General features: G+C 43.9%; 2 protein-coding genes across 2 annotated transcripts; both read right to left on the bottom strand.

The window, feature by feature from the left end:
* Positions 1-10,804: 10,804 nt before the first annotated feature.
* Positions 10,805-17,482, bottom strand: LOC127778680 (protein argonaute 18). Its single transcript, XM_052305302.1, has 21 exons — positions 16,512-17,482; positions 16,087-16,430; positions 15,855-15,985; positions 15,637-15,758; positions 15,446-15,552; positions 15,193-15,325; positions 14,971-15,087; positions 14,762-14,869; positions 14,599-14,670; positions 13,845-13,967; positions 13,596-13,758; positions 13,165-13,289; positions 12,940-13,074; positions 12,752-12,855; positions 12,596-12,658; positions 12,436-12,499; positions 12,111-12,243; positions 11,942-12,015; positions 11,732-11,826; positions 11,601-11,632; positions 10,805-11,230 (listed from the first exon to the last, which is right to left on the bottom strand). The coding sequence occupies exons 1-21, from the start codon at positions 17,373-17,375 to the stop codon at positions 11,076-11,078; spliced, it is 3,264 nt and encodes a 1,087-aa protein (XP_052161262.1). The 5' UTR covers positions 17,376-17,482; the 3' UTR covers positions 10,805-11,075.
* Positions 17,483-21,954: 4,472 nt separating this feature from the next.
* Positions 21,955-25,266, bottom strand: LOC127780947 (protein SET DOMAIN GROUP 40). The gene is made up of 6 exons (XM_052307942.1): positions 25,085-25,266; positions 24,841-24,994; positions 23,998-24,129; positions 23,775-23,915; positions 23,151-23,408; positions 21,955-23,022 (listed from the first exon to the last, which is right to left on the bottom strand). The coding sequence occupies exons 1-6, from the start codon at positions 25,201-25,203 to the stop codon at positions 22,387-22,389; spliced, it is 1,440 nt and encodes a 479-aa protein (XP_052163902.1). The 5' UTR covers positions 25,204-25,266; the 3' UTR covers positions 21,955-22,386.

Raw genomic sequence — 25,266 nt, 5'->3', positions numbered from 1 at the left:
ATCTTTGTACTTTAAATAATGTTAATGCATTAACTTTTATTTTAGAAACACATATGTAAGCGAAAATAATATGCAGTGCTATAATCTTTAGTCCCGGTTCTTAACCCTAACCGGGTTTAAAAAGAATTTAGAAATAGCGGGAAAAGATCTTTACTCCCGGTTGATGAGAACAACCGGGACTAAAGATATCTTTAGTCCCGGTTGTTCTCATCAACTAGGAGTAAAGATCTGGGGGTATATATATTCCCGGAGCGCCCTCGTCTTCTCCACCAACACTTGACGTTTTCGGCCGATCGATCTCTCTCGGCCTCTCTCCATCGCCGCCACTGCCTAGGGCAAATCCCCGCGCCGACGCCACCGTATCTCGCCGTCGTCTCGAGCTCGTCGTCCTCGCCGCCTCCTCCTCTGCCGCCGCATCTCTGGGGTGAGAGCCGCCGCCGCCTCTCCCTTCATCGATCTCCGATCTCGATCACTCTCTCCATCGCGCCGCCCACCCCGAGACGCCGCGCCACGCCGACGCCGCGCCACGCCGCCGCCTTCGCCGCCGCGCGCGCAACGCCGCCGCCTTCGCCGCCGCGCAACGCCGCCACCGCCGCCGCCGCCACGCCGCCGCGCCAAGCACCGGCCCGATGCCGCCACACCGCCGTTAACGAACACGTGAACGAGAACGAACACGTCAACGTACGTTGCCGCGAGAACGTGAACGAGAACGAGAACGATCGAACGAACAAGAGCGAGAACGAACACGTCAACGTACGTTGCCGCGAGAACATGAACAAGAACGAGAACGATCGAACGGACGAGAGCGAGAACGAGAACGATCGAACGAATTAACGTGAACGAGAACGACAACGAACGTGAACGAGAACGTGAACGAGTGAACGAACTAGCTTGAATGCGAACGAGCGAATTAACGAGAACGAGGGAACGAACGTGAACGTGAACCAGAACGAGGGAACGAACGTGAATGAGAACGATCGAATGAAGACAAGCGAGAACGAGGGAACGAACGTGAATGAGAACAAGCGAACGAACGTGAATGAGAACGAGCGAACGAACGTGAACGAGCTAGGGAACGTGAACGAGCGAATGAACGTGAACGAACGTGAACGTGAAATGCAATATATATATGTTACTTCGCATTTATCCTAATACATCTTTTTGTATCTTGCAGAAAAGACGTGTTGTCGGAGTCGTCCCTCAAGCCGGAGTGGAAGAGCTAGCCCTAGAAGGAATTCGTGCAGGCAAGTGACGTAATAATATAAATGATTGTTATATTTGTAATGCAATTAAGATTATTAGACTTGTAATTAGACTTAGCATATAAGATTGTGTAGTGTTCTAATATTATTTGAGTTTTAATATAAGATTATTGTATTGCAAATTAGACTTAGTATGTAATTATTGACTACGGAATTGGTGCGACTCCTAGCAATTGACTATTGTAGTCTTAATTAGACTTAGCATATACGCACGAAACACTTAGCATACATGACTATTTTAGTCTTAGCCTGTAATATTATTTGAGTTTTAATATAAGATTATTTTATTTGTAATTAGACTTACTATATAATTATTGACTACGGAATTGGTGCGACTCCTAGCAATTGACAATTTTAGTCTTAATTAGACTTAGCATATACGACAGTTACACTTAGCATACATGACTCTTTCAATCTTAGCATGTAATATTATTTGAGTTTTAATATAAGATTACTTTATTTTGTAATTAGACTTAGTATGTAATTATTGACTACGGAATTGGTGCGACTCCTAGCAATTGACTATTGTAGTCTTAATTAGACTTAGCATATACGCATGAAACACTTAGCATATACATGACTATTTTAGTCTTAGCATGTAATATTATTTGAGTTTTAATATAAGATTATTTTATTTGTAATTAGACTTAGTATATAATTATTTACTAGCTAAGGTTGTATAATATACGTCACCTAGACTTAGCTTATATCACGATTTGTAATTAGACTTAGCACGTAAGGTTGTGTAGGGTTCTAATGTACGACATTTACACTTAGCATACATGACTTAGATTGTTAAAACATAAATGTCTCGTGACTTAGCAGATGTTTCTTGTATCAACAGATGGCTGACCGCGATGAGGAACAGATATTGTACGATACAATCGCGGAGGGAAGCAGCCAGTACTGGAATGAAGAAGAGGGGAACGAGGATCCAAACCAGTACTTGAACGAGGAAGGGAACGTGGAGAGGGATGCGGAGGGGAACCAGCAGGGGCACGTGGAAAGGGATGTGGAGGGGAAACAGGAGGAGGAGGCTAGTGGTAGTCAACCCTCCGTTGGACAGAAGAGGGCACACGGGCAACGAGGTGCAGCGAAGAAGCTTGAGGGTCAACACATCATAACGGAAGTGGAAGAAGATGGACGTCCTAGTGCCCAGGCCGAAGCCGCCAAGAACTATGTACGTCACAGCAGTTGGGTTGTGCGGGATAACGTGCCTGGTAGTACGGTGTACTGGCGAAGAACAAGGGCACGCGGAGATCATGAGAGCTTTGTCCCAGATTCGGAGAAAGAGATGCTGTGGACCACAATGCTCGAGACATTCACCCTTCTTGCAGGTACAGAGGACAAAGTGAAAAGGTGGACTCTGAAGAAAATGGCAGAACAGTTTCAGAGCTTCAAGAGAGATCTGTACCAGAAGTATATCCTGAAGGGGCAGACACCGAACTTCGACACATTCCCAAAGCTAAGGGATCACTGGGATGAGTTCGTTGCATATAAGACAGGTGAACAAGGGCAGGCGATGATGGAAAGAAACAAAGAAAATGCCGCCAAGAAGAAGTACCATCACCACTTGGGGTCAGGAGGCTATAGCGTCGCGATGCCAAAGTGGGAGGAGATGGAGGCTAGCTTGATTGAGAGGGGTATCGAACCGGCAACCACCAATTGGCCGGAACGATCAAAGTTCTGGTACTATGCTCACGGTGGAACGCTCAACCCAGCTGATGGCTCACTGGTCTTCGGCGATCAGATACGAGAGGCTGCGCGACGACTAACAGATGCAGTGGAAGCCTCCTCTCAGGGCACATTCCGACCGGACAGAGATAGGGACGAGCTGACACTCGCCTTGCAGACTCCAGAGCATCCAGGACGAACACGAGGGAAAGGGGTGATTCCTTGGAAGATTGGTTTCAAGGAGGACATCCACACGTACAGGAGTCGGATGGGGAGCAAGAGAGATACCGAGGCGAAGATTGCAGATCTAGAGTTCCGGGTATCGAGCTACGAACTCAGCATGCAAGAGGAGGTGGCAAGGAAGGTTGATGAACGCATGGCCGCACATCGGTCCCATGATCCCCAGCCGACCATTCCTCCTGCAATGGTGAGCCTGTCAGGAAACCGTAGCAGCTGCGCCTCAACGGGGCAGGTAGGATCACAGAGCATGGACGCCATGCAAACACAGGACGAATCGACCTGTCCCGTTGATAACATCACTCAGCGGACACCATGTGAGCTGCATATTCCTTTCAAGAACTTATCAATAAAGGTAAGCTCGTAGTTTATATATTTTAGATTTAGCCATTCCGTTAGTTGCTGCTTATATATGTTGATTACTAATAAATAATCTCTCACAACATGAAGGTGGCGTCGGGCATGGCCATCCCAACGGACCCTTCAGGTACTTACCACTGTAGGCCGATTCCAGTAGGATACTCGAAGGTCGAAGTTGAGTTGGTCGAAGGCGCGTACGAGGACCTTGAGCTGGATTACCCTGGAGGAGACGGTGAGACGCATCTACGAGACACAAGCCATGGCATTATTCTATGGCGCAGACGGTACATCATCCTCCCTGGGTGACAAGCGGCGTCTCGTGCACCATCTCCTCCGGCTCCACCATCTCCTCCTCAGGATCCTGCACCGTCTCCTCCTCATGCTCCGCTAGCACCGTCTCCACCTCAGGCTCCAGCACCAACTCCTCCTCAGGATCCTGCATCGACTCCTCCTCGGGCTCCTACACCTACTCCTCCGCAAGCTCCTCTTCCGGCACCTTCAAAGTCAAGGGCCCCCCCAGCTCCACCGCCTGCCCACACAAGGGCAACGAAGAAGGCGAAAGTTGACGCTGCCAAGAACAAGGACCCGGGTTACGATTGCACGCAAGAGGAGCTTGACGCTTACATTGCATTAGAAGTCAAGAGACAATTCAAGCCTCGAAGTCCAGAAAAGAAGATTCCTATAGACCTAGTGTCAGGAACTTCTTAAGGGGTATGTCTGCACCTGTCAAGGAGGGCATCAAGCTATCAGACTATGAGCGAACGCTGAAGAAAGCATCTTCTGGAAAGTCCAAACCAGTCCCTCAGCTTGGAGAGCAACCAAACCAGGAGATCGAGCCGTTGGTGACCGGGGAAGACATGACGATAGAAGAATTTATTATTGACACCGGTCTAACTACGGATCAATTGCTAGGAGTTGAACCAATAGAAAAGGCGGAATTGAAATACATGTACGAACTCGGTAAACCGCTTGTCAAGCCCGAGCTGGTGCAGTCCCTACCCACACAAATGTACAAGTTCCATCAGCTGTACATGGAGATGAGCGCCACTGGTAGAGAGATGATCGGAGCGAGGATCAGGGACCCGGACTTCTTGCAAGGAGATGATATTCTCTGGATCAATTTCAAGGGAATCTACGAAGTATACCAGCTGGACGCCCTCGACGTCTCTATTATGAGTTGCTGGATTTTGTAAGTATATCGTTTAGTTATATTTCTTAATTACTACGTCTCCTTTAATTAATTAGGTCCTTGTATATAAGTAGACTATATAAAATAAAATACTCCCTTTTATCGTTGTAGAATGGAGATTCAAAGGGCCCGACGGCGGAGGGTTTTCGATACTGGATTCATCGACCCTCGGAGAGTAAACGTCGCAATGCTCGACCAATATCCACAAGAAACAGAGGACAATCTCGTCCATCTCCTGAAGGCGCAGCATTACAAGACGTTCATACTGTTGCCGTACAACACAGAGTTAGTTTAATTTTACTATCTTCCTACATACCAAATTTCATTCCCGTACGAACTTGCTAAGTGTTTCATATGTAATGCATCCCACGCATATTGCAGATTCCACTGGGTGCTTTTACTCTTCGACCTGTCGGCCTGCACCATCAACGTATATGACTCAATGGATAAAAAAGAGTCTACGTTTGACAAGGTTTTCGAACTTATAGACAGGTACTGGCATAAGTTCCTCTGTTAATTAAGAAATTCTTGTTATGTTAATTATTTCTACTACGAATCATATCTTTAAACTCCATGTAGGGCTTGGTATCGGTTCCGTCATTTGGTCCGCGGCAACTGGAGAGAAATACTTAGACGGAGGTTCAAATTTCCTGTGAGTACACATGCTCTACATTTATGTTTCTCCGATTCAAATTAATACATACAAGTGTATATTAATTAGATCTCACGCCGTTAATTTGTCATTTATTTGTAGTGCGCAAAGCAAAAGCAGGGAACTAACTTGTGCGGCTACTACGTGTGCGAGTATTGCCACTGTCTTGCAGACCAAATCATCACCACAAGAGAGCTCGATGTACGTACAAATAAATTCAAAATTTCATTACGTAACGATTTCTTGTTTAATTACTAATCAATTTCATACATTATATAGTTTATTCGCATGAGGGATACCTAACCACACACAAGGAATTCATCGCGGCGGTTCAAGAACAACTCATGGGATTCATCAACGAAGAAATCCTTGATCCCAAAGGTGAATTCTACTACGACGGAAACACAATTCACCGGTCCTTAGCTTCTGAGCTAGCAGCGACTACTACTACGTCGAAATCGTAGCTAGCTAGGACATATAATGGATTGTAATTAATACATGACTACATATGTTTCTATATGCATGTGTACACATTTTCTATAATGTAAATATATTTTGGTCATATATATATATATATATATATATATATATATATATGTATGTATGTATATATATATACACATATGCATTTGCATAACATATATATGTATAAATACATATATATTATGCATGTACATATGTACTTAACCATATATACATATAATATAATATAATATATATATATATATATATATATATATATATATGTATGCATATATATGTATTGAAACATATATATGCATGGTTTATATATATATATATATATATATATATATATATATATATATATATATATATATATATATATATATATATATATATATAAACCATGCAGCAACAGGGCCATGCAAAAAAAAAGGTCAGCTCGATCTTTAGTCCCAGTTGGTGCCAACCGGGACTAAAGATCGATCTTTAGTCCCGGTTATTTCACCCGGGACTAAAGATAGCGATCTTTAGTCCCGGATTGGTACTCCCGGTTTGGAAACCGGGACTAAAGGGGGGTTACAAACCGGGACTACAAAGGGTTTCTCCACCAGTGTCTCCTCTCTCTCTCCCAGTAAGTTCTCTCGTCCACCTCACTACTTCACTCTCCCCACTGCTCACAACCATCCCTCTCCTCTCCTCCACTCCACCTCTCCCCCATGCACCTCCCCCTCTCCTCGTAGGCTCGGGCGAGGCGGGCTAGGGCAATGGCGGCGGCAGCAGCGGTGGCGGTCGACTATGAGAGGGATCCCACCCCCTTCTGTTCCCACCTGGATCCGGCTGCCGCTCTACCTCCCCCCTCCCCTCCCTCAAGCGGATCCACTGGCAACGGCGATGGGAGGGACGAATCTGGCGCCCCTCCAACTCCCGCGTGGATTCCGGCATTCCGCCACCTCTCTGGCCCCTACGCGTGTGGATCTGCCAGTGGCAGCGACGCCAGGGCGGATCCGGCACCCCCTCCCCCTCCCGCATGGATCTCGCCGCCACTACTCCACCCTGCCTCACGCGAGGATCCATTGGTTACTTCGAGCGACGAGGATAAGGACGATGACAACGACAACGGCGAGGGGCGGCGAATCTGGTGGCGCCAGCCCACGTTGACTGTTGTTGCGTCGAGGACGATGACGACGCCTTGGAAGCTAGGGTTTCTGCTGGTGGTAGGCTAGGGTTTCGACTGATTTTTTTTGTTTTGTAATCTTATTTTTTTTCACCAAAATTATTTTTTCGTGTGGTTGCTATAAGTGACCTCATGCGAAAATCGTCTCTACCCACATGCAAAACTATGATTTTTCACAGACACCGGGCCACCCACTCGCCTAAAAAATCGATTTTGGCTGCATGGAAAAATAGAATCTGTAGTGGTGATGAACTCACATATATCACTTTATCTCACTCTCCAATCTCAGTATATATATTCATAAATATAATAATAGGATTGTTTTCCTGAACAAATTGTCTCCTTGTGTGGTTGATTGTGGTTAATTAAGTATATCTTCTCGTCAACTTGATTGGGTTGAACTTTTGCTTTTGGTTTATCTAAGAACTTTGTAATAAGAGTGGCTATATCTTCTTTTGAAGTAAACGTCGGATTATCCATTATCTAAATAATATACTCATATAACAAATTAAGGTGTGATAACGACAAGAAATTCATACATTTTTGCATGCTTGAAGTTTAGAGCGGTCATGAAAATCTTCGTCAATTTTGGATGAAGAATGTATCTCCTTTTTGGTTGACACTACTACAATACCCATTTTTCCATGCGGGTGTTTGGATTATCCCGTGCGGGGGTCCGGCCCGTCTGTAGCCGGTCGTCTAGAAAAATCGCTATTTTCACGTGCGGGCGGGCCGACCGCACGGAATAATCGATTATCCCGTGCGGTCATGTTATACCAACCGCACGGAATAATAAAAAAGGGAAAAAATAAAAATCCACCCACGAACCCTAATAAAAAATCAACATCGTTGACGTCACCGCCGCCTTCCTGAAGCCTGCCGTTGTCGTCGCCGCCTTCCCGAAGCCCGTCGCCGTGGTCCCCGCGGTGGCAGGCCACGGATCCGGCCTCCCCGCGGTGGCCTGCCACGGATACGCTCCGCCACCGCCTTAGCCGATGCAGCCGCCGCCGCCTTAGCCATAGCTGTCGCCGAGGACGAGAGGGAGAGGGAGAGGGCGATGGGAGGAGGGGGAGGAGCCGTAGCCGATGCCGTTGCCGTAGTGCCGCCGCTTCCGCCGCTCTAGCCGAGGGCGCCGCCGTCGCCGAGGACAATAGGGAGAGGGAGAGGGCGATGGGAGGGGGGAGGAGCCGTAGTCGATGCCGCCGCCTCCGCCACCCTAGCCGAGGGCGCCGCCGTCGCCGAGGACGAGAGGGAGAGCGTGATGGGAGGAGGGGAGGAGGAGAGGGAGAAGTGTGGGAGGGATGAGGATAATTGTGGGTCTGTGGGAGGAGCCGGGTGAGGGAGCCACTTTATTTTTGTGGGGTGGGCTATTTTCGTGTGCATGTCACTTAGCAAACCCGCACACATTATTTTTGCGTGTGGGTCTGTTAAGTGGCCCGCACACAAAAATTAATTTTTCTGTGCGGGTGATAAACTGGCGTCGGTCCCTTTATTTTTCCGTGCAGTTTCACTTATGGGGGGCGTTCAAGAAAATCAATCATGTAGTAGTGTGATGTGGTCCAGGAAAGTGTCTCTTTGTCATCTTTCATTAGTATGCACATTTGAATTTAGTGTACTAATTCGAAACGTGTTAGGGGGAGCGGGGCAAAGATTTTAAATTTCACTACATATATATGCACTCTGAAATGATATCTATTCAAGGACGCGGCAAGTATCTCTAATATACGAATTTTAAGGATTCAATGGATAGAATTTTACCAGCACTAGTGACAGGTACAACTCCCAATACAAAATGATTTGTCTGGTTAAAGAAGTACTCTCCGTAAAAAAAAAAATCAAATCCTAGCTAGAAATCTGGACACACATAGCTAGGATTTGTTTTTTTACATACTAGTATGAAAGAAAACACTTCGATTTGCAATATTATACTTTTTTTTTTAGAATTACACAGTACAACGCAGAAACTCACAACACACGCGCACTCACCCTGTGAATCTTCAAAGACTAGCGCCTCGCCCTACCATTGAAAGTGCAACGCCGTTAAATCCTGAAAAACCATTGAAAGCGCAACGCCGTTAAATCATGAAAATTCGCTCCCATAGAGAGTCGAACCCAGGACCTCAGGTGCTACTGAGACTTTTGTAACTACTAAGCTACATACCCTTTCACGATTTGCAATATTATATTGTATGTCCAAAGTAAACAAATTAGATTTACGTTCAAGGTATAGTATATCGATTAAGAAGAGAGATTTGGTCATTTTATTGTAACAACCACGCCTCGTCCATATAATTAAGTAAACATGAGATAGCCTTCAAACCATAGGATACTAATTTGCTATAACTTTAGATAAGTATCACTTTATCTGAAAACTATAACCTTACGGTAAAACAAAAGAACAGTACCCTTGTGCCGTGTCTTATGTTATGATTTTTTTTAAAAGAAAAGGTTTGATCGTAATACAGTTTCCACGGTACAATGACATTTTTGTGTACACCAAACATAACACTCAATATGTAGAGCCTTCGTGGATGTGTATGTCCTGATTTATGCAACTGCATTAATCGATCGATCGACCGTACTTAGCACTTATTTCAAGCTGCATGCCCTAACCATGAGGAGTACTACATGACACCATGACCCCACAAGTTCTGTCGGACAATGGTCGGGGGAAGCCTTTACCGATAGATAATTAGACCTTGAATGTAATGACCTCTGCCGGCAGAGTTTCAGTTACAGAAATTGTGCCATGGTACAGTGGTGCTCAAAACTCCTTTCATCTCAAACAGAATCAAATTTCTAAAATGGATTTCAAGTTAAACACATATCACTTTCGAAGACAAATCAATATCAAATTAACCAGCTAGAAAATTCATCTTGTTTCCCAAACCATTGGTAACCGCATGGTTACCGCACTTACTGAAAGGGTACAGGTACGGTAAAAGAAAAACCACGGTAACCTCCTTATATTCAAATAAATTTTAAAAATAATTTAAAATTTTGATAAATTTTATACAGTTTGCCATAGTTATCGTAGTTACCACATGTTAACAGCGGATTGGGAAAACCGGCCCCTTCCCCTTAAACACTATCGTGTATTTGTGTGCATGCATGTAGTTCAACCTAAGCTATCTTCATTCATCTATCTCAATGTTCTTTACAGGCACGATTATATCGTTTCACCTTTGTTAGATGTTATATTTAAAATGCTATGCTACTGCTAAGAATTGGTCATTCATTACAGTAGCTATGTTACTGCTAAAAATTGAAAAGAAAAGGGCTTAAATTGGAGCTGCTATACTAGCTCACCCCAAGAAGACAAACGTGGCCAAAGTGAAAGATAGGCCCAGCATTCCTTTCTTAAAGAGAGACAAAATCTAAGGAAAAATCAAAGAGAAAAGGCAGGAGATTGAAGTGATAATTGACTCCAAGGCAGCAAACGGTTGAATTATACAAGCAGGCTTTTTCTCTTTAGCTGTCACTGCCACTTTCTTGCTAACTGAAGAAGGGGAAAATAAATGGAAATGACGTTGGTGGAGCCCTTTGTCTTCACAACAGACAACTCTACAAGAGTCCATCTTGACCATATTGCTGCCTGTTATTAGGTCTCTCCATATGGCTAAAGAATTTAAATTTTAGAAATTATTTATACTAAACACAATCGAGGTGCCAAGGTTAGATGGTTAAATACAAATTGAGGTTTTATATTTTTTTAAAAAACAATTTTGTGGTACGCATAAATTAGCTTGCATATCCAGAAAAATAAACGGCAAGCAGAATCACCAGAAACAGAAACAAAAATGAAGTTTTGTGTCTATATCTTCAGACATAACAAAATAAAACATCCAAAGTGCTGAGATAGTAACACCGGAGATAAACTTCAATGTCGTTTAAAAACCACACAAACATGACAATATCCTTTTCAGGATGCCATCCTCCATGCCACATGGAAACGAATGGCAACCTGGGCAGGTGCTTATTCTTCCAAGTTTGATTATTCAGAGCATTTCCAGAGCTTGCCGGCTGGCTCCAGGCTTCAGTTTCAGGGGGGCACAAGGACGACTAGCAAAAGAACATGGACTTTTTCACCTCTTCCTTAATCTCTGGAAGTACCCACTGGAACTTAGCAGCACCTGGATCTCCACCGGCGACGGGAACTTGGGTGAGGTAGAAACGAGCGCGGAATGCGAGCTTATGAGCGTAGTAAACAGGAGGTGCTGCAACAGCAAACAAGACAATGTTAAGACAGAACAGCATGACAAATTGAGATAGTTGTAGCAGTAGTAAAGGCCGGACTTTATCGACTATCTTAAAAAAAAATCTCTAGTTCCATTCATGCATTCCTAAATCCCTCTTCATGTTCTTTGGAAAGCCCAATAGTTCTATCATTTATTTAACTACCCTTGAGTTTGATAGAATTTCACTCGACTTATGACTGTACAAAAACTTCAAGTTCTTTGCAGCACAATGGACTTTTAGGAGAAAAGAATCAAAAATGCAGACATTCATGGTTTTTTAGGAGAAAAGCTTATTTGAATACTCTTCTGTGATAAAACAGAGCTCATAGCTAAGAGAGAAGTGACTTACGAATGGACACCGAGCGAGTGCAGCTTGTATATCTGTCGAGTAAACAGCAAAAAAAGAAGTCATCATTCAACCGCGCGAGTGCAAAATGCAGACATCAGCAATCACGGCAAAGAAGAGCAGAGCACAATTACATGTAGCACAGGTTGTTTGTGACAGACTGAAGCTGATCTGCGGTGAAGTTGTTGTCGTCGCGCAGCACATGGTAATGGCTAGGACGGCTTGTCCCCTGCAATGTTACAATTTAAACATCGTTAGGGCACCCTCTTGTATTAAGTAATTAGACTAGAGGACAGTTCACTCATTTGTACTCTGCAGCGTGCTATAGGCAATAGGCATCTTACTTTGATCCCGGCATGGCTGCACAGGAAGAAATCAAACTCTCGAGGGTGACAGATCACTCTATCAACTACTGTGCCTGGAATTTATTTACAGAAGAAGAAAAACGAGTTAGGCAATTGACCAAACAGGGTAATTAAACAACGTTTACGGGAGAGGCCATCGATTTTCAACCTGGACGAACATTTCCAGTCCCATCCATGCCGCGTGGATCATTGTAATTGTTGGGGAACAGCCTTGTATGATGCCTCTTCTGCACCACTATGAAGGTAATTCGTGGCTTGCCAGCATACAGAGACTTCCAAGCCTGAAGAAACAGTGAACTACGATAACAAATATTTTTTAACCAGATGGTCAAAACGTTTTGCACTGTTCAGTCATCAAATTTTTTGAACGACTCACACGAGACGGTGCGAAGTTCTATTGATAGAGCAGGAAAAAAGTACAAGATTACAACCATGGAGAGTCGTAACCAGGAAAAGAAAAAAATTGCTTATACCTTTTCTATCTCCGGTATTTCGCTCTCTACAACTTGCTGGAACTGACCCTCGCTTACGCCGTCCCTGATGATGAAACAGGACAATTATCAGTGTCTCGGTATGATCAACAAAGGAGCACGTACAATTAAGAAAAAAAAAACAAACATGGAGAATATGAACCTGTAGAAAATGAGCTGCTTCGGCTCCATCTTGGAGTCCCTTTTGAATGCATTGAGAAGTTCCCTGCAATTTTATATTTTAGAAATTAAAGAACTGCCAAATGGTGGCACACTGGCATGCAATTCTAGAAGTTAGCTGAGCAGCATGAGATCTCACCTAACAATGCTATCAAGATCTTGTATAATCTCCTTACGAGAAGCTTGCATACGAACAACAGAATTATACTTGGTCACCTCAGGCCAGTCTGCGGAGGCAACAACCTAAATGGAACCCCGTCAGATGAAAGCTGTTACAGTAATAGATGCAATTATATTTTCTGATAGAAAGAAATATATATATCTTACCGAAGCAATGGAAGGGGTACTTTCATCAAAGGACCCAGGATGGGTAACATCAGCACCAAATATAATAGTTGGGCTCTTTGAAACAACCGGTAAACTTGCTTCTACATTAAGAAATACCGAGTTCCTTCCTCCAGCCTGCAGACATGGTGAATATATATTACATCTTGAATCTTGTGGTTCAATAAGCTTTGCGAAACAAAGATTCTGGGAGGTGATCAAGTTTACCTTGGCATTGATCTTAATAGCAACATTTGCGCAGTACTGAACATTCCTCTCCTTGTAGACTTGCTTCGCTCGACAACACTGTGACAATACACCGATTTCTGTTTCACAGATTCTTTTAACGTCACCTGTGGTTATAAGTGTCATCAGGCATGGCACAAGTGAGAATTTTCTTCAAGACAAGAAATATATATTTGCTATTCGAATTCTAATTTTGTTAAACTGGGCTTGCATATTCCTTTAAAAAAAGCAAAAAAAAAACATCAAGTTAATCAGAGAGATTTTAAGAACTTTGTTGGGGCTAAAATTATAACAGAGTAGATGCATGGTAGAAGAAGATACTATATTGAATAGCCAATATAACTCTAACCTATAAAGAGACATTAATGAATAATATTATTCCACACATTAGAGCGAATTTGGATGCTAGTTACCATATAAGCTGGCATTATTTTTATCATCTGTCATTACAACAAGTAGGAGGTCAATCTTGTTATCCCTCGACCAGCTGCATGCTTCCTGATAGCGCATAGGAAGATCAGTTTTAACATTATGAGGATCAGCTTTCAATATTGGAAGGCTCACATTCGCAAAGTCCTGAAATCAAAGTAAAAAATTAGCTAAGAGTACATCAAATAAAATGATCAAAACAGCAAAAAGAGGATGATGAAAAGCTAAATTACCAGTCCAGTTATTTTGGACGTTCTGACCAATTGAAGGCAGAATGCTTCAACAACACGATTATCCAAACCCTCGCACAAGTTGACACATGCCCAGCTTTTAATTATAGCACCGTTAACTACTTTCTGCGCATCAAAAGAATTGTTCAAACAGTGTGGAGAGAAGACAAGAATATAGAAGGGGGTAAATGGAATAGACAGAGCATACAACCTAAAAAGAAATCAGTTCCTAAAACTATTTGCGCAAACTTCAAAATATTGCACAGGGTTGGTAGACCAGGATCTTCCAACCAGTTTCTCTTTTTGGGAACAATCCACAAGAGCTCTACAGATTTTGTTTAAGCAAATAAGAAGTTTGAGGGAACCAAGACTCTGAACCAACTGTAGCTTGTCTGGCAACATATCAACACTCAACTATAGACAATAAACAGGTACTCCATCCATTTGTAAATAGTTGTCATCGAGACCACTCATCTCTTTTAGAAAAAAGAAAACTTATGCTATAGTAGTATTATCGAAGTGTATTGTATCTTAGACATATAGGCATGAAACTTCGGTAGTTCATCAGTTTAATAATTTAAGAGTTGTTAGGTGTCAAAATGGAACAGTAATAGTCATCAATACTTTTATTTGAAAACTAGAGAGATGAAGAACAATAACCCCATCACTAAAACTAACCATTTTCTGTGATATAGTAATAAATTTACAAAACATTATAGAAAAAGTTTAAGAAATGTTTCAGTTCAACATGATGTACCCTGTCTTTCATGTTCCACGCCCCATCCTCTGGCGTGCATACTCTCACCCTTCCAGAATCATGGTACTTCAGCTACAACATTACTCACAAATGTAAGGACAGAAGTACGGAAAAACTGAAAAACAAAAGGAGATACTGATGAGAAAAAAATAAGTAGGATTACCATTGGAGCTTTCAAAACTCTAGCCTTTAAAGTAGTAGGATAAGAGTCAACTTCTATGCCAAACTCATCTGCGCGTTCCGTACTGTTATACTGGTTGCTGCTAACAGTCTAAGAAAAAGGAAAGATGGGTTAGAGAGAAATAAAAAACGTATTTACCCACACAGTAAAAACCTGACAAAATATCACAGAAAATAAGCATAAGCAGGAACCTGACGAATGGAGCTCTCACGGTCACAAGGACGATCGTTGGTTATGTTAATCAGATTGGAAACCTGTGTCGGACTGAGCCGGTTCTTGTATCGTTGTCCAGGAACTATATTGCAAAGCTGAAATCCAAATCAAATTTCAACACAAAGAATTAGCATGTGTAAAGGCAGAGGATGTAGAAAAGAATCGAACATTTCAGTTAAATGTGAAGTATATGCACGAACCTCCATGGGCAGGTAATTCGGTCTCTCCTTGCTGCCAACTTGCAGGCATGGAAGATAACCAAAAGCTAACTTCAGATTGTATTTTTTGTTGAAATACTCCTTGACAGTCTTGATACCATCAGATGATGTGAACCTTAATAGTTTTGGGATCCAACAAAATAATTGGTAAGATTTAAGCTATGCAAGAGAATTCAAATAGCAACATTACACAGAAACTGTTAAGATCAGGGAGAAGGTAAGCTAGGCTCCTTACGTCTGAACATCTGCAGACTGCTCGGTGAAGCCAGCAATGCGGTACTTCTTGCGTAGATTTCCTCGGTGAGTGACTTCAACCTTAACACCCTTAAGGGTCCTCATCAACTGCAAATTCACGAAGCACGGAAAAACAAGTCAAGATCAACTCCACGCAAACAAATCATGGGGGAAAGCATTTGGATTACACACTTCATTCCCATAATTGTTCAAAAAATATCCCACAGTAATAGCATTAGTGATTCGACGTCCAATAGCTTTTTCTACAAAATTCAGCACCCGACCAGGTTCAATGAAAGCAGTCGAAGACATGTCTGCAAAAAAAAATGCCATCACCTAATCATTCTCATGAATTGCAGGTAAACTCGATCAAGTACAAGTTCAGAAACAAACTGAAACACAAATCTGACCTATGTTCAGAGAAAGGCCCTGCTGCGTGACCCGGCAACTCTGGTAGAACCCCTTCCACGCAAAGATGCCCTTGTCGAGTTCCCTCGATCCGAGCCCCGGTGAGAAGTAAGACCGACCAAACGCAACGTACCTGCACATTCAAAACGAAAACGATTACACGAATTCATCAATTCCCAGTTTACGAAATCCTCAAGAGATCTCAATCGAGGCAGCTGATCGAGTTCTTTCTACCCCATGTCGTTGCGCTCGGCGAGCACCATGTCGCGCAGCACGATGTCGAGCAGCTGCAGCGCCTGCGACGGGATGCCGGCGGGGCAGCCGGCCATGACCATCCACAGGTCCTGCAGGCTGACCGGCGCGACGTGCCGGATGGCCACCTTGAACTTCCTGCTGCCGGACAGCTCCACCTCGAGCTCCCTGCTCCTGAACGGGAGCTCGCCGGCGGTGTAGAGGTTGGCGCGGCCGTCGTAGGCGGGGAGGCGGCCGCCGAAGTCGGTGTGCCGCCGCTCCGTCACCAGCTTCGAGATGATCGTGCGGAACAAGCCCTTCAGCACCGGATCCGGCGCGATCGCCACCTGCAAAACAAACGGTGACGAGGTGATCGACGAGGAGATGGGAATGGAGATGCTGTGGACTGTAGTAGTGTGGATGCTTACGTCGTAGTGGTGGAAGTTGTCGTTCTTGAGGCCGACGAAGAAGTGGTTGGCCTTCACGAGGCACTCCTCTCCGGCGGCGCCGAACCCAGGCCGCGCCGGGAACTGCGACGACGCGGCGCCGGGGGTGGTGGTGGTCAGCCCCTTGAACTGCGCCCGGAGCGCGGCAATGTCGATCTCGCGGGCGTATTGCGCGGCGAGGCGCGGCTCCGGAGCTTGGGGCAGATCGGGGGGCGGCTGCTGGTGGTAGCTCGAACCACCGCCGCCGCGTCCTCCTCTTCTTCCTCCGCCGCCGCGGCCGCCATCGTAGTCCCTGCCGCCGCGTCCACGGCCGTATCCAGCCTCGCCGTCCCCATGATAGCCGCCACCGCCACCGCCACGGGCTCGGCCGTAGCTGCTACGACCCTCGTCATCCCCACGATAGCCGCCGCCGCCTCCACCGCCACCGCCACCGCCTCGGCCGTAGCCACGCTCACCGTCCCCGTGATAACCGCCACCGCCTCGTCCGTAGCCACCATCGCCGTCCCCGCGATAACCTCCACGGCCTCCGCCTCCCTCCATGCCCCGCTGGTACCCGCGGCCATCGCCGCCATCATCATAGTACCCACGCCCTTGGCCTCCTCCTCCTCCACCACCACCACCTCCTCCGCCATAGTACGGCGGCCCACCTCCACCACCACCACCGCCATAGCCCCCACCGCGGCCGCCAGGGTACGACCCGTCCTGACCGCGCCCACGACCACCCGAGTACGGCGCCCCGTCCCGGCCGCGCCCGCGGCCGCCGCCGCCGCCGCCGCGTCCGTACCCGCCGGGCTGCTGCTGCTGCTGCTGGTGGCGCTGGTGCTGGCCTCCTCCTCGGCTCGCCATTCCGATCGACGGCCGCCGCTGCGGGAGACGAGAAGAAGAGGAATCAAACCCAACGCGAAGAGGAGACGACGACGACGACGACGACGACGACTACAGGAAGGGCTCTGCTTCTGGAAGGGTCCCACGCGACGCGGGTCGTGGACTTCGTGTGGGTGTTATTTATTTATACAGGAAAAATTTCTGGGATGGAAACGGGCGCGCGCGACGCGGGTCGTGGCCTTCGTGGAAATTTTTCTGGGATGGAAGCGGGCGCGCTTTCCTAACGAGCGAAAAGACCTTCCAAGTTCCAAATAAGTTTCTTTCAAAAAAAAAAAAAAGAAGAGGAAGAAAAGGCCTTCCAGTAATTTCCAAATCTAAAGACGTCATGTGTGCACGGTTGGCACGACTACGTCAACATCAAGTTCATGTTGGTGTCTTCTTGTTCTTTCTCATCTTGGTTGAGGAACTAATTAATTAATTAACTAGGAAAAGAAAAATGAAGGGAAGGAAGTCAATATGTGAAGTCAAACCTCTTCGCCTTCGTGGATGTATGGCATATTTGGTATATGGCAGCGCTTAGTTTGGGACTTGGGATTTATGTGGTCAGTTATATATTCCTAATAAATAGTTTTATGCATGTGTTTATTAGTGATTAAACTATGTGATATAGGGTGTACGAGACTATAGCGGAATGAAACGATGTTTGCATACATCATGACCCCCTAACACGACAACTCTAGTAAAGATCACTATTACAAGGAGTAAAAAGTTAGGCTCAACCCACAAAAGACCATCTCCCTACATTCCTAGTCTCCTCTATCTGTTATTCATGGTGTTTGTCCCTAATTTTGCACCATCCTTGTACCAAAACTATTGGTTGTGTCACCTTTTAACTTATTATAACTAGACAGTAAAATATTATTTTCTAATATAATGATAATTTAATTTGCGTAACTCCTTCGATCAATGGAGTACATGTTTAGTGTTGCTCCATCTGTCCTACACCTTAACTACAACTATATGGTGAATTTATTACAACCTCACATATCCCACAATCTAATCCATCTAGCTCATTTGATAAATGAAGGAGTATATTTTAGGCTACTGTCATATATCAGGAGTCCTTTGTTTATAATTTTCTATAAATGAAGGGCCTTCAATTTTTGTTCGAGTGTATTTTGATCCATTTGATCATCCTTTGAGATTTGTAACCCTTCAAACCCAAGACCAATGTGAACCTACCGTTTTAGGCATGGATATTAGGCCCGGCCCAACAAGACCCCTCCATAACCCTAAAATCCCCACCCCTTCCTAATCTCTTCATCATCGCCTCCACCTCCGCCGCCGCCGCCGCCACCACCACCGTGGCCGTCACCATATTTTTCAACAATTAATTTCCTCATCCCATATATCCATATTCTATTACCGCAAGTTTTCTCCTCCTAAATTACATTCACCTTTGCTACCACCATCAACACATATTATGATGGCCTCATCTACCATGCATGGCTGTCGTTGCCCTCTAAATGTCCAACATCTTTGGTTAAAACCGTTTGGTGCATCCTTGTTCAATCTAATACCGTGAAAATATAACTATCTCACATATCCCATAATCTCGTTCACCTAAGAGTCAAGCCAAGCTATCATTTCTACGACATAACCAACATACAAACAACCGTAACAATACATAGATCTATTCATCTCAATACAAACCATGTCCTTCCTCTCGAGTTTTACTTCCAAAAAAAGAGATAAATAGATCTATAAAAAAACCAATCGACACAAACAAACTATGTACCAAATTCAAGATTCCCAAATATATATTAGACGATTGAAAAACCACCATAGGAACCAACGAGGACTATGAAAAACAAGAGGAAAAAAAAGAACTTGTTTCCATCATACAAAACAAAAAAAAACCCTAATCAGTCCAACCCTTCTAAAGTATAATCAAGAAAATCATATCAAACTAAACGAGAGGAATCCACTTCTGATGCAAAAATGCATCATCCAAGAACAACAACATGGATCCACATAAAAAGAACATGAAGAATCAAAAAATTAGGTAGGAAAAAGAAAGGGAACGATGGAAACATGGGGTTTGAGGTGAGTGTATTGTCACCTTGGCCCGAAGCCTAAGGGAGAGCGTGCGGTCGAACTGGTCAAAGAGCACCTCCGCTCCTGGCCTTGCAGGCGTTCTATCTGTCGCTAGCTCTGTGGCTTGGAGTTTTGCACCATGGAGTCCTAGACTAGGGTGGTATTTATAGCTGGGAGGGGAAGAATCAAGGGTCCTGAAGTGGTCCCCACTTACCTTTTGAAATGTTGGTCTTTATGGTGAGGTCATCCAAAACGTTTAGGTTTGTTCAATAGTACCAGGATGTTAACAACCAAATTTGGTAAGTATTCGTATCAGGAAAAGGGATTTAATCGGAGAAGAGTTGGAGACGGAGATCGAGTTCTGGAACAGAGCAAGGATCGGCTAGAGTCTGGATCGGCTACGGCTAGGATCGGCTAAGGTTGAGCTAGGCTAAGTAGGCTGGTATAGCCGATTCTGATAATACGACTTGTGCGCGACATCGGGCTCAGGTTGATGTGCTTCAAGATGATTGCCATGTATGGATAGAGTCCTGAGAAGGCGATTGTATCTATTAATTAGATTATTTATGTAAATTCCTTATAGATAAGTGTGGGCAAGAGTCTGCCGCAAAGACTCGTGATATTTTAGAGTTTGTTAGAGATAATGGTCGTGGCCGGTACGAACATATCTTGTAATCCTCGGGTATAAATAGACCCCGAACCCTATGTAACGAGAGATACACATTCAATACAATTCCGGTGCATCGCCACCTTTTGCTTTTGTTTTATTTCGACGAGTTCTTGCTTTCGGGTTGAGCTGCATCGGTTTCGATCTTCAACAAGAGGTAAAACTCGTTATGACAAATTGTGTTTTCAGGGATTAGTGCTTACATCTTTATGACACTCTAATCTCGTTTATATAATTTGCCGAGTTATCATATATCTTACACAATCCTCATCAATATCTCTGTCTAATCTATCATCGGTTAACGTTTGCATATAAAAGAAGCCGATTAGGTTAGATTTCGACGTTGATTTGGATTATATAAGATATCTACCATTCTATGAATCTTCCAGTGGCTTGATTGTCTAGATATTGTTCTTCTTTTCATACTTAATGCTGCATCAGTTGAGTTTGATCTATTAAGTCGTGCTTAGAATAGCAATCTCTAGCCTGCTTTCTGGTTGTTGATTAGGATAGTATCGGGGTTTCAGCCGATCTTATCTGATTTAACCATATTTCCTTTATATGTCGCACTGATATGTTAAATCTACCCTTCATGCCAAAATATTATTGCATTTACATATATTAAGCTTTTGTTTGGTATATTCTGCTTTTTATAATATCTTAACATAGAATTGCATCGGAGTATTAGCCGATGCATGCTAGATTTATTTGATCGGCTATGCTGTAAACGTATATAGTTCTGTTATTAACATATCTTTCAGTCCAAGTGATTTATACTGTCTCGGCATGATGGCCGATCTATCCCAATCACTTAAGTATATGTCGATATAAGAATCGAATAGATTTAGTTCTTTATTATCTATTTTCCATTGCCGATCGATCTATATATGACATCGGCCCAAACGTAAATGATATGTCATCGGCACCTGGCCGATCGGCTATCATTTATAGATTTAACCACGGTTTTTTTGTCTCTGTTTCTTGTTGATTGCAGGATCAAATCAACTGACACGCTCACGTATCCGAAGGCGAGTTTTGGACCTGCACTGGAGTTAAGCAGATCTCCCAGACCTCGTGTTTTCTGTCAACACAGGATTAGAGATGCCAAAGAGTTGGGTTAGGCTCAGGTCAAACACGAATATATCTGTACTTGTGCCCGGCCCAAACCTGACACCTTTGATGGCACAACATAGAACTACGCTTGTGCCCGTCAAGCTCCTAGAAACCGATGGGTACCGGCCACATATTTGACATAATACATTTATCAAACTCAAATGATCTTAAGATATTCATCTATGCATCCATGGCCCGACGTGGCGACGTCCATGGCCCATCTGCGCCGCTGCAATGGCCGTCGCTGTGGGAGGGAGACTACAAATGGGACCAAGTAGGGAGGGAGGGGGATTAGGAGGGGCTCCAGCTAGGGTTCCAATCACAATAGCATATATATGGACATATGGCTACTATCATGGATCAAATAGGGCACGATGTAAGAATGGGCTAAAATCCCTCGGGTACTCGTATGCAGAAAATAAATCCAACTGTGCCTGCTAGCGCTAGGACATCGGGCCTCAGGTCAGGCGTGTCCACAATCACAAAAACAAACTAATGTCAAAGTGACAGAAACCTTATGGTGGCAAAAACAAGATAAAGACGTTTGTACCATACCATTGTGTATAACTTGATTTCATCGGTAACATTTCGTAAAACCGGACACTTGTCGATAGCAAAATGTAGAGCCTCTTAGATTTTTATTTGTTATTAATCGTAAAGCATGCTATTAAATAACTTCTCTCTTTTTAGATGAAAATTAAATAATTTCTAAAATACATAAGTTTTTGTTTGTATGTGCAATATCCAAAGTTTTGTGTTTTAAAAAGCTTGCAACATCATAAAAATAACTGTTTAAGCAGTGAAAGAAAACAAAATAAGCACGTCATAAAAACACTTTGAATGAGGTAATTGACAAGATCATATGCATGCCTGATAATCAATTATCAGTATCTCAGCGGCATTCCACAGAAGGCATTCCACAGAACGCTTGTTTTGCTTAAACTATGCAACCCCAAAAAGTGTGATGCATGGAACTATGAAAGCACCTCGCCCTGCTATTGAGTGTTGACAATTTGACATGCTGTTAAGCAAAAATGTATCAAGAACTTCTGCATTAAAAAAACATAGTTAGCTTGAATCTTTGAGCTATTGTTGATTTTTGTTGTATCAAGAACTTCTGCATTCTAAAGAACATAGTTAGCTTGAATCTTTGAGCTATTGTTGATTTTGTTGCAACGAAAGCTCGTGAACTAAACTTTTACAGTGCACAATACACTTGGTTAGGGTTCTTTTGTAGTTGCATCTCCACTGGACAGCTAATCCCCATCTTTCCAGGGATCGTAGAAGACGAACTGGGAGTTTACTGTGTATAGAACAATCCAGCTTGAAGCCATGAAATCTGAAGAATGGAGCAAATTCTTGCTCAAAGATTGACCGGTTCATTTCTGTTATGCAGCTAGTGCTGTTCTGTAGCTTGCATAAAAGGACGAGCAAATTATCATCAAATTCTATAGTCGTAGGTAATTGCTGCAAAGTTTCCTTGCACTTCTTGACCAACCATTTCAGAATCTCCAGCTCATTTTCAACAGATAACAATGATCCAGAGTAGATCTGATGACTTAAGGCTTTCCGACGATTTCTGGGAGTTGTCCAAAGCCTTAATGCACACAGCAATGCAAATGAGGGATGTCCATTTGGCAGAATATACAAGGAATCTCTTGGCCAAGAACCGATCATGCATAAATCCAAATCTAATGGAATGTAGATTTTCTCATTAGGGTTCTCACCCAAAAGAAAACCATAATGCTCAAGAAGTTCCAAGTTTGTATACGTTCCATAAGCCAGAAGTACCTGTACGAAAGGACAAAGTTTAATTCAAAAGTACAGAACAACAAGAAGGCAGATAATGTGATACGGGAGAACATGAGCATCCTATAGACAAAAAAGGGCATATATTTTAGGCAAATATCAGAAGAAACCTGCTCTCCTTTTCTATATCTTTTCCGAGCATACAGACGGTATTCATTAACATCTTCATATCCCCCATCTGTCAACTTCTCAGATGAATCAAAATCTGTCTGGTCCAACATCTTATTTGTCTCCTGATGCATCATATCATCTCTATCTTCATCCGTTGATGAATTGTCATCATTAGGAGCAGCATAATTGAACAAATCACCAATAGGACATAGACAACCAGCATCATCCCATGCTATATGCAATGTTCTTGAAGATACCTTCAAGTTGTCAAAAGAAACTTCAGAAACCTCATATCTTTCCACCATGAAAATATAGAACAGAAATTAAGACTAACAAACTTATAAAATTCTTGAGTCAGCAGAGATTCATTGTAGTGGCTACAAAGCTAGCATGTCAAATATGAAAGAGAAAGGCTATCCCCGTGCAAGGAATATATAAATGTAACGTTACAAAACTCAGAGCCATGTTAAAAAACAAAAGGTAAGGTGAGTTCCATTACTTTCATTCTATGCAGTAACTAAACTAGACGACAAACTCCCTTACAAAAAACTAGACAGCAAAGCTGGTATGTCAAACAACAAAGAGAACTGGTATAAACTGAGCTAAAATTCAAAAAACTATACCGTTGCAAAAGCCCAGATCCATGATTTAAACATCAAAAGCTTAGGTTTAAATCCCAACCCTTTCATCAGTGGTGTTGCTTCTTCCCAGTCTGATCTTATTCCGCGAAGAGCCTTTTGAGCAACCCAAATAGCCTCATCAACCTGAAAAGAAGTGAGCTGAATGTAACATGAAGCAATCGAAATGGAAAACTAAAATTTTGTAGACAGAACTACCGAGTTGTACTTGGAGAGCTTCAGTTTCAAAATCATTGAAGGTAGCCAAGATAGTGTAGTAGGAGGGCAGCTGAGACAAATATAGATACCAATTTGAACTCTTCCCTTTTCCCACTTCAGACAATAAACATATGATCAGGGTCTGCTCAGATACAAAGGGAATATCAGTGAAAGCATTGAAGCAATTGAAAAGATGTGATAAGGAGACCAAGCATGAAAGTTTCTTTCATTGCCCTTACAAGATCAAAAGGGGCATAGAAAGGCCAAGATTGAGTTGACACTTTCAAAGTCAAATAAAAAATAGAATCATCAAGACATCACGATAGAGTTATTTGTGTCGAAGATTTTCATTTTCATTTTATCTAGTAAATTACTAGTATGTGTTAGTGTGATCTTTTTACCCTCCCCAAAATTGCCAAATCCATCCAATCTTTTTGTCCAAACTGAAACATAATAGTGAAACCAATTCAACATATGTAGAGCCAATCTAATGGATTAGCACACCAACTGTCTGCAGCATTTGGTTCCTGCAACTGCGGTGCGCTTAAGGCCAGACTTGTTTCTGGTCTTCTCAAAGCCAAGGCCGTGCCTCTTCGCACAAATTTATTTCACAAGATTTATTGTGAGAAGCATATGGTTATTCCAACTCCAGTATTCATGATGCCTTTATCGTGCCAGCACATTTTGCGAATTCTCCGGTGCATCCAAAGATTTAATATGGTATTAACCTACCACCACCATGAGCAACGCACTCCACTGTTGCGGAAACAACGAGAGCAATGCACTCCAAATCGAAACCATCCAACAACTCAAGTCAATTCGAAGACAGCCTGACATAGGCATATGAAATTACCTGGACGGAGGAGAGGCGGGGGAGGTGGCTGGCGACGGAGGAGGCGATCCTGGGGTCATCGTCCATGACGCGGCCGCTGGTGAGCAGGGCGGCGCGCGGCGCCCGCAGCACCAGCTCGCCGCGCCGGAGGTCCCGCGCCGCCGCCAAGCCCCTCCTGAGGTGGGAAACCAAACGGCGCGAGGAAGCGCAAAAGGCGGTGAACACAGGCAGATTAGGGTTTGGGTGGAGAGGGAGGGGTTTTTACCCGCCGGCGTCGGGGAAGTCGGCGATGAGGACGGAGCGGCCGAGGCAGGAGGAGGGGGAGGGCGCGGACGGGGAGTCGGAGACGCCCAGCTCCGCCGCCCACCGGAGGAGGGCCTCCATTTGCGGCGGCGGCGGCGGAGGAAACACCAGCCCGCTAGCTGGGGGCGGAGGTTTTACGGTAAT

Source organism: Oryza glaberrima, chromosome 7 (assembly GCF_000147395.1).
Source record: "Oryza glaberrima chromosome 7, OglaRS2, whole genome shotgun sequence".
Classification (NCBI taxonomy): domain Eukaryota; kingdom Viridiplantae; phylum Streptophyta; class Magnoliopsida; order Poales; family Poaceae; genus Oryza; species Oryza glaberrima.
Note: the sequence above shows the minus strand (reverse complement) of the source record. Positions and strands in the feature narration are given on the sequence as shown.

Coding starts and splice junctions, on each gene's coding strand:
- LOC127778680 (XM_052305302.1), bottom strand. CDS start 17,375: ATGGCGAGCCGAGGAGGAGGCCAGCACCAGCGCCACCAGCAGCAGCAG. Junction 15,759..15,854: donor GGGCCTTTCTCTGAACATAG/GTCAGATTTGTG, acceptor TTTTTTTTGCAG/ACATGTCTTCGACTGCTTTC. Junction 12,244..12,435: donor AAATACCGGAGATAGAAAAG/GTATAAGCAATT, acceptor CTGTTTCTTCAG/GCTTGGAAGTCTCTGTATGC.
- LOC127780947 (XM_052307942.1), bottom strand. CDS start 25,203: ATGGAGGCCCTCCTCCGGTGGGCGGCGGAGCTGGGCGTCTCCGACTCC. Junction 23,409..23,774: donor GGATCTGGGCTTTTGCAACG/GTATAGTTTTTT, acceptor GACAACTTGAAG/GTATCTTCAAGAACATTGCA. Junction 23,023..23,150: donor GATATAGAAAAGGAGAGCAG/GTTTCTTCTGAT, acceptor CCTTTCGTACAG/GTACTTCTGGCTTATGGAAC.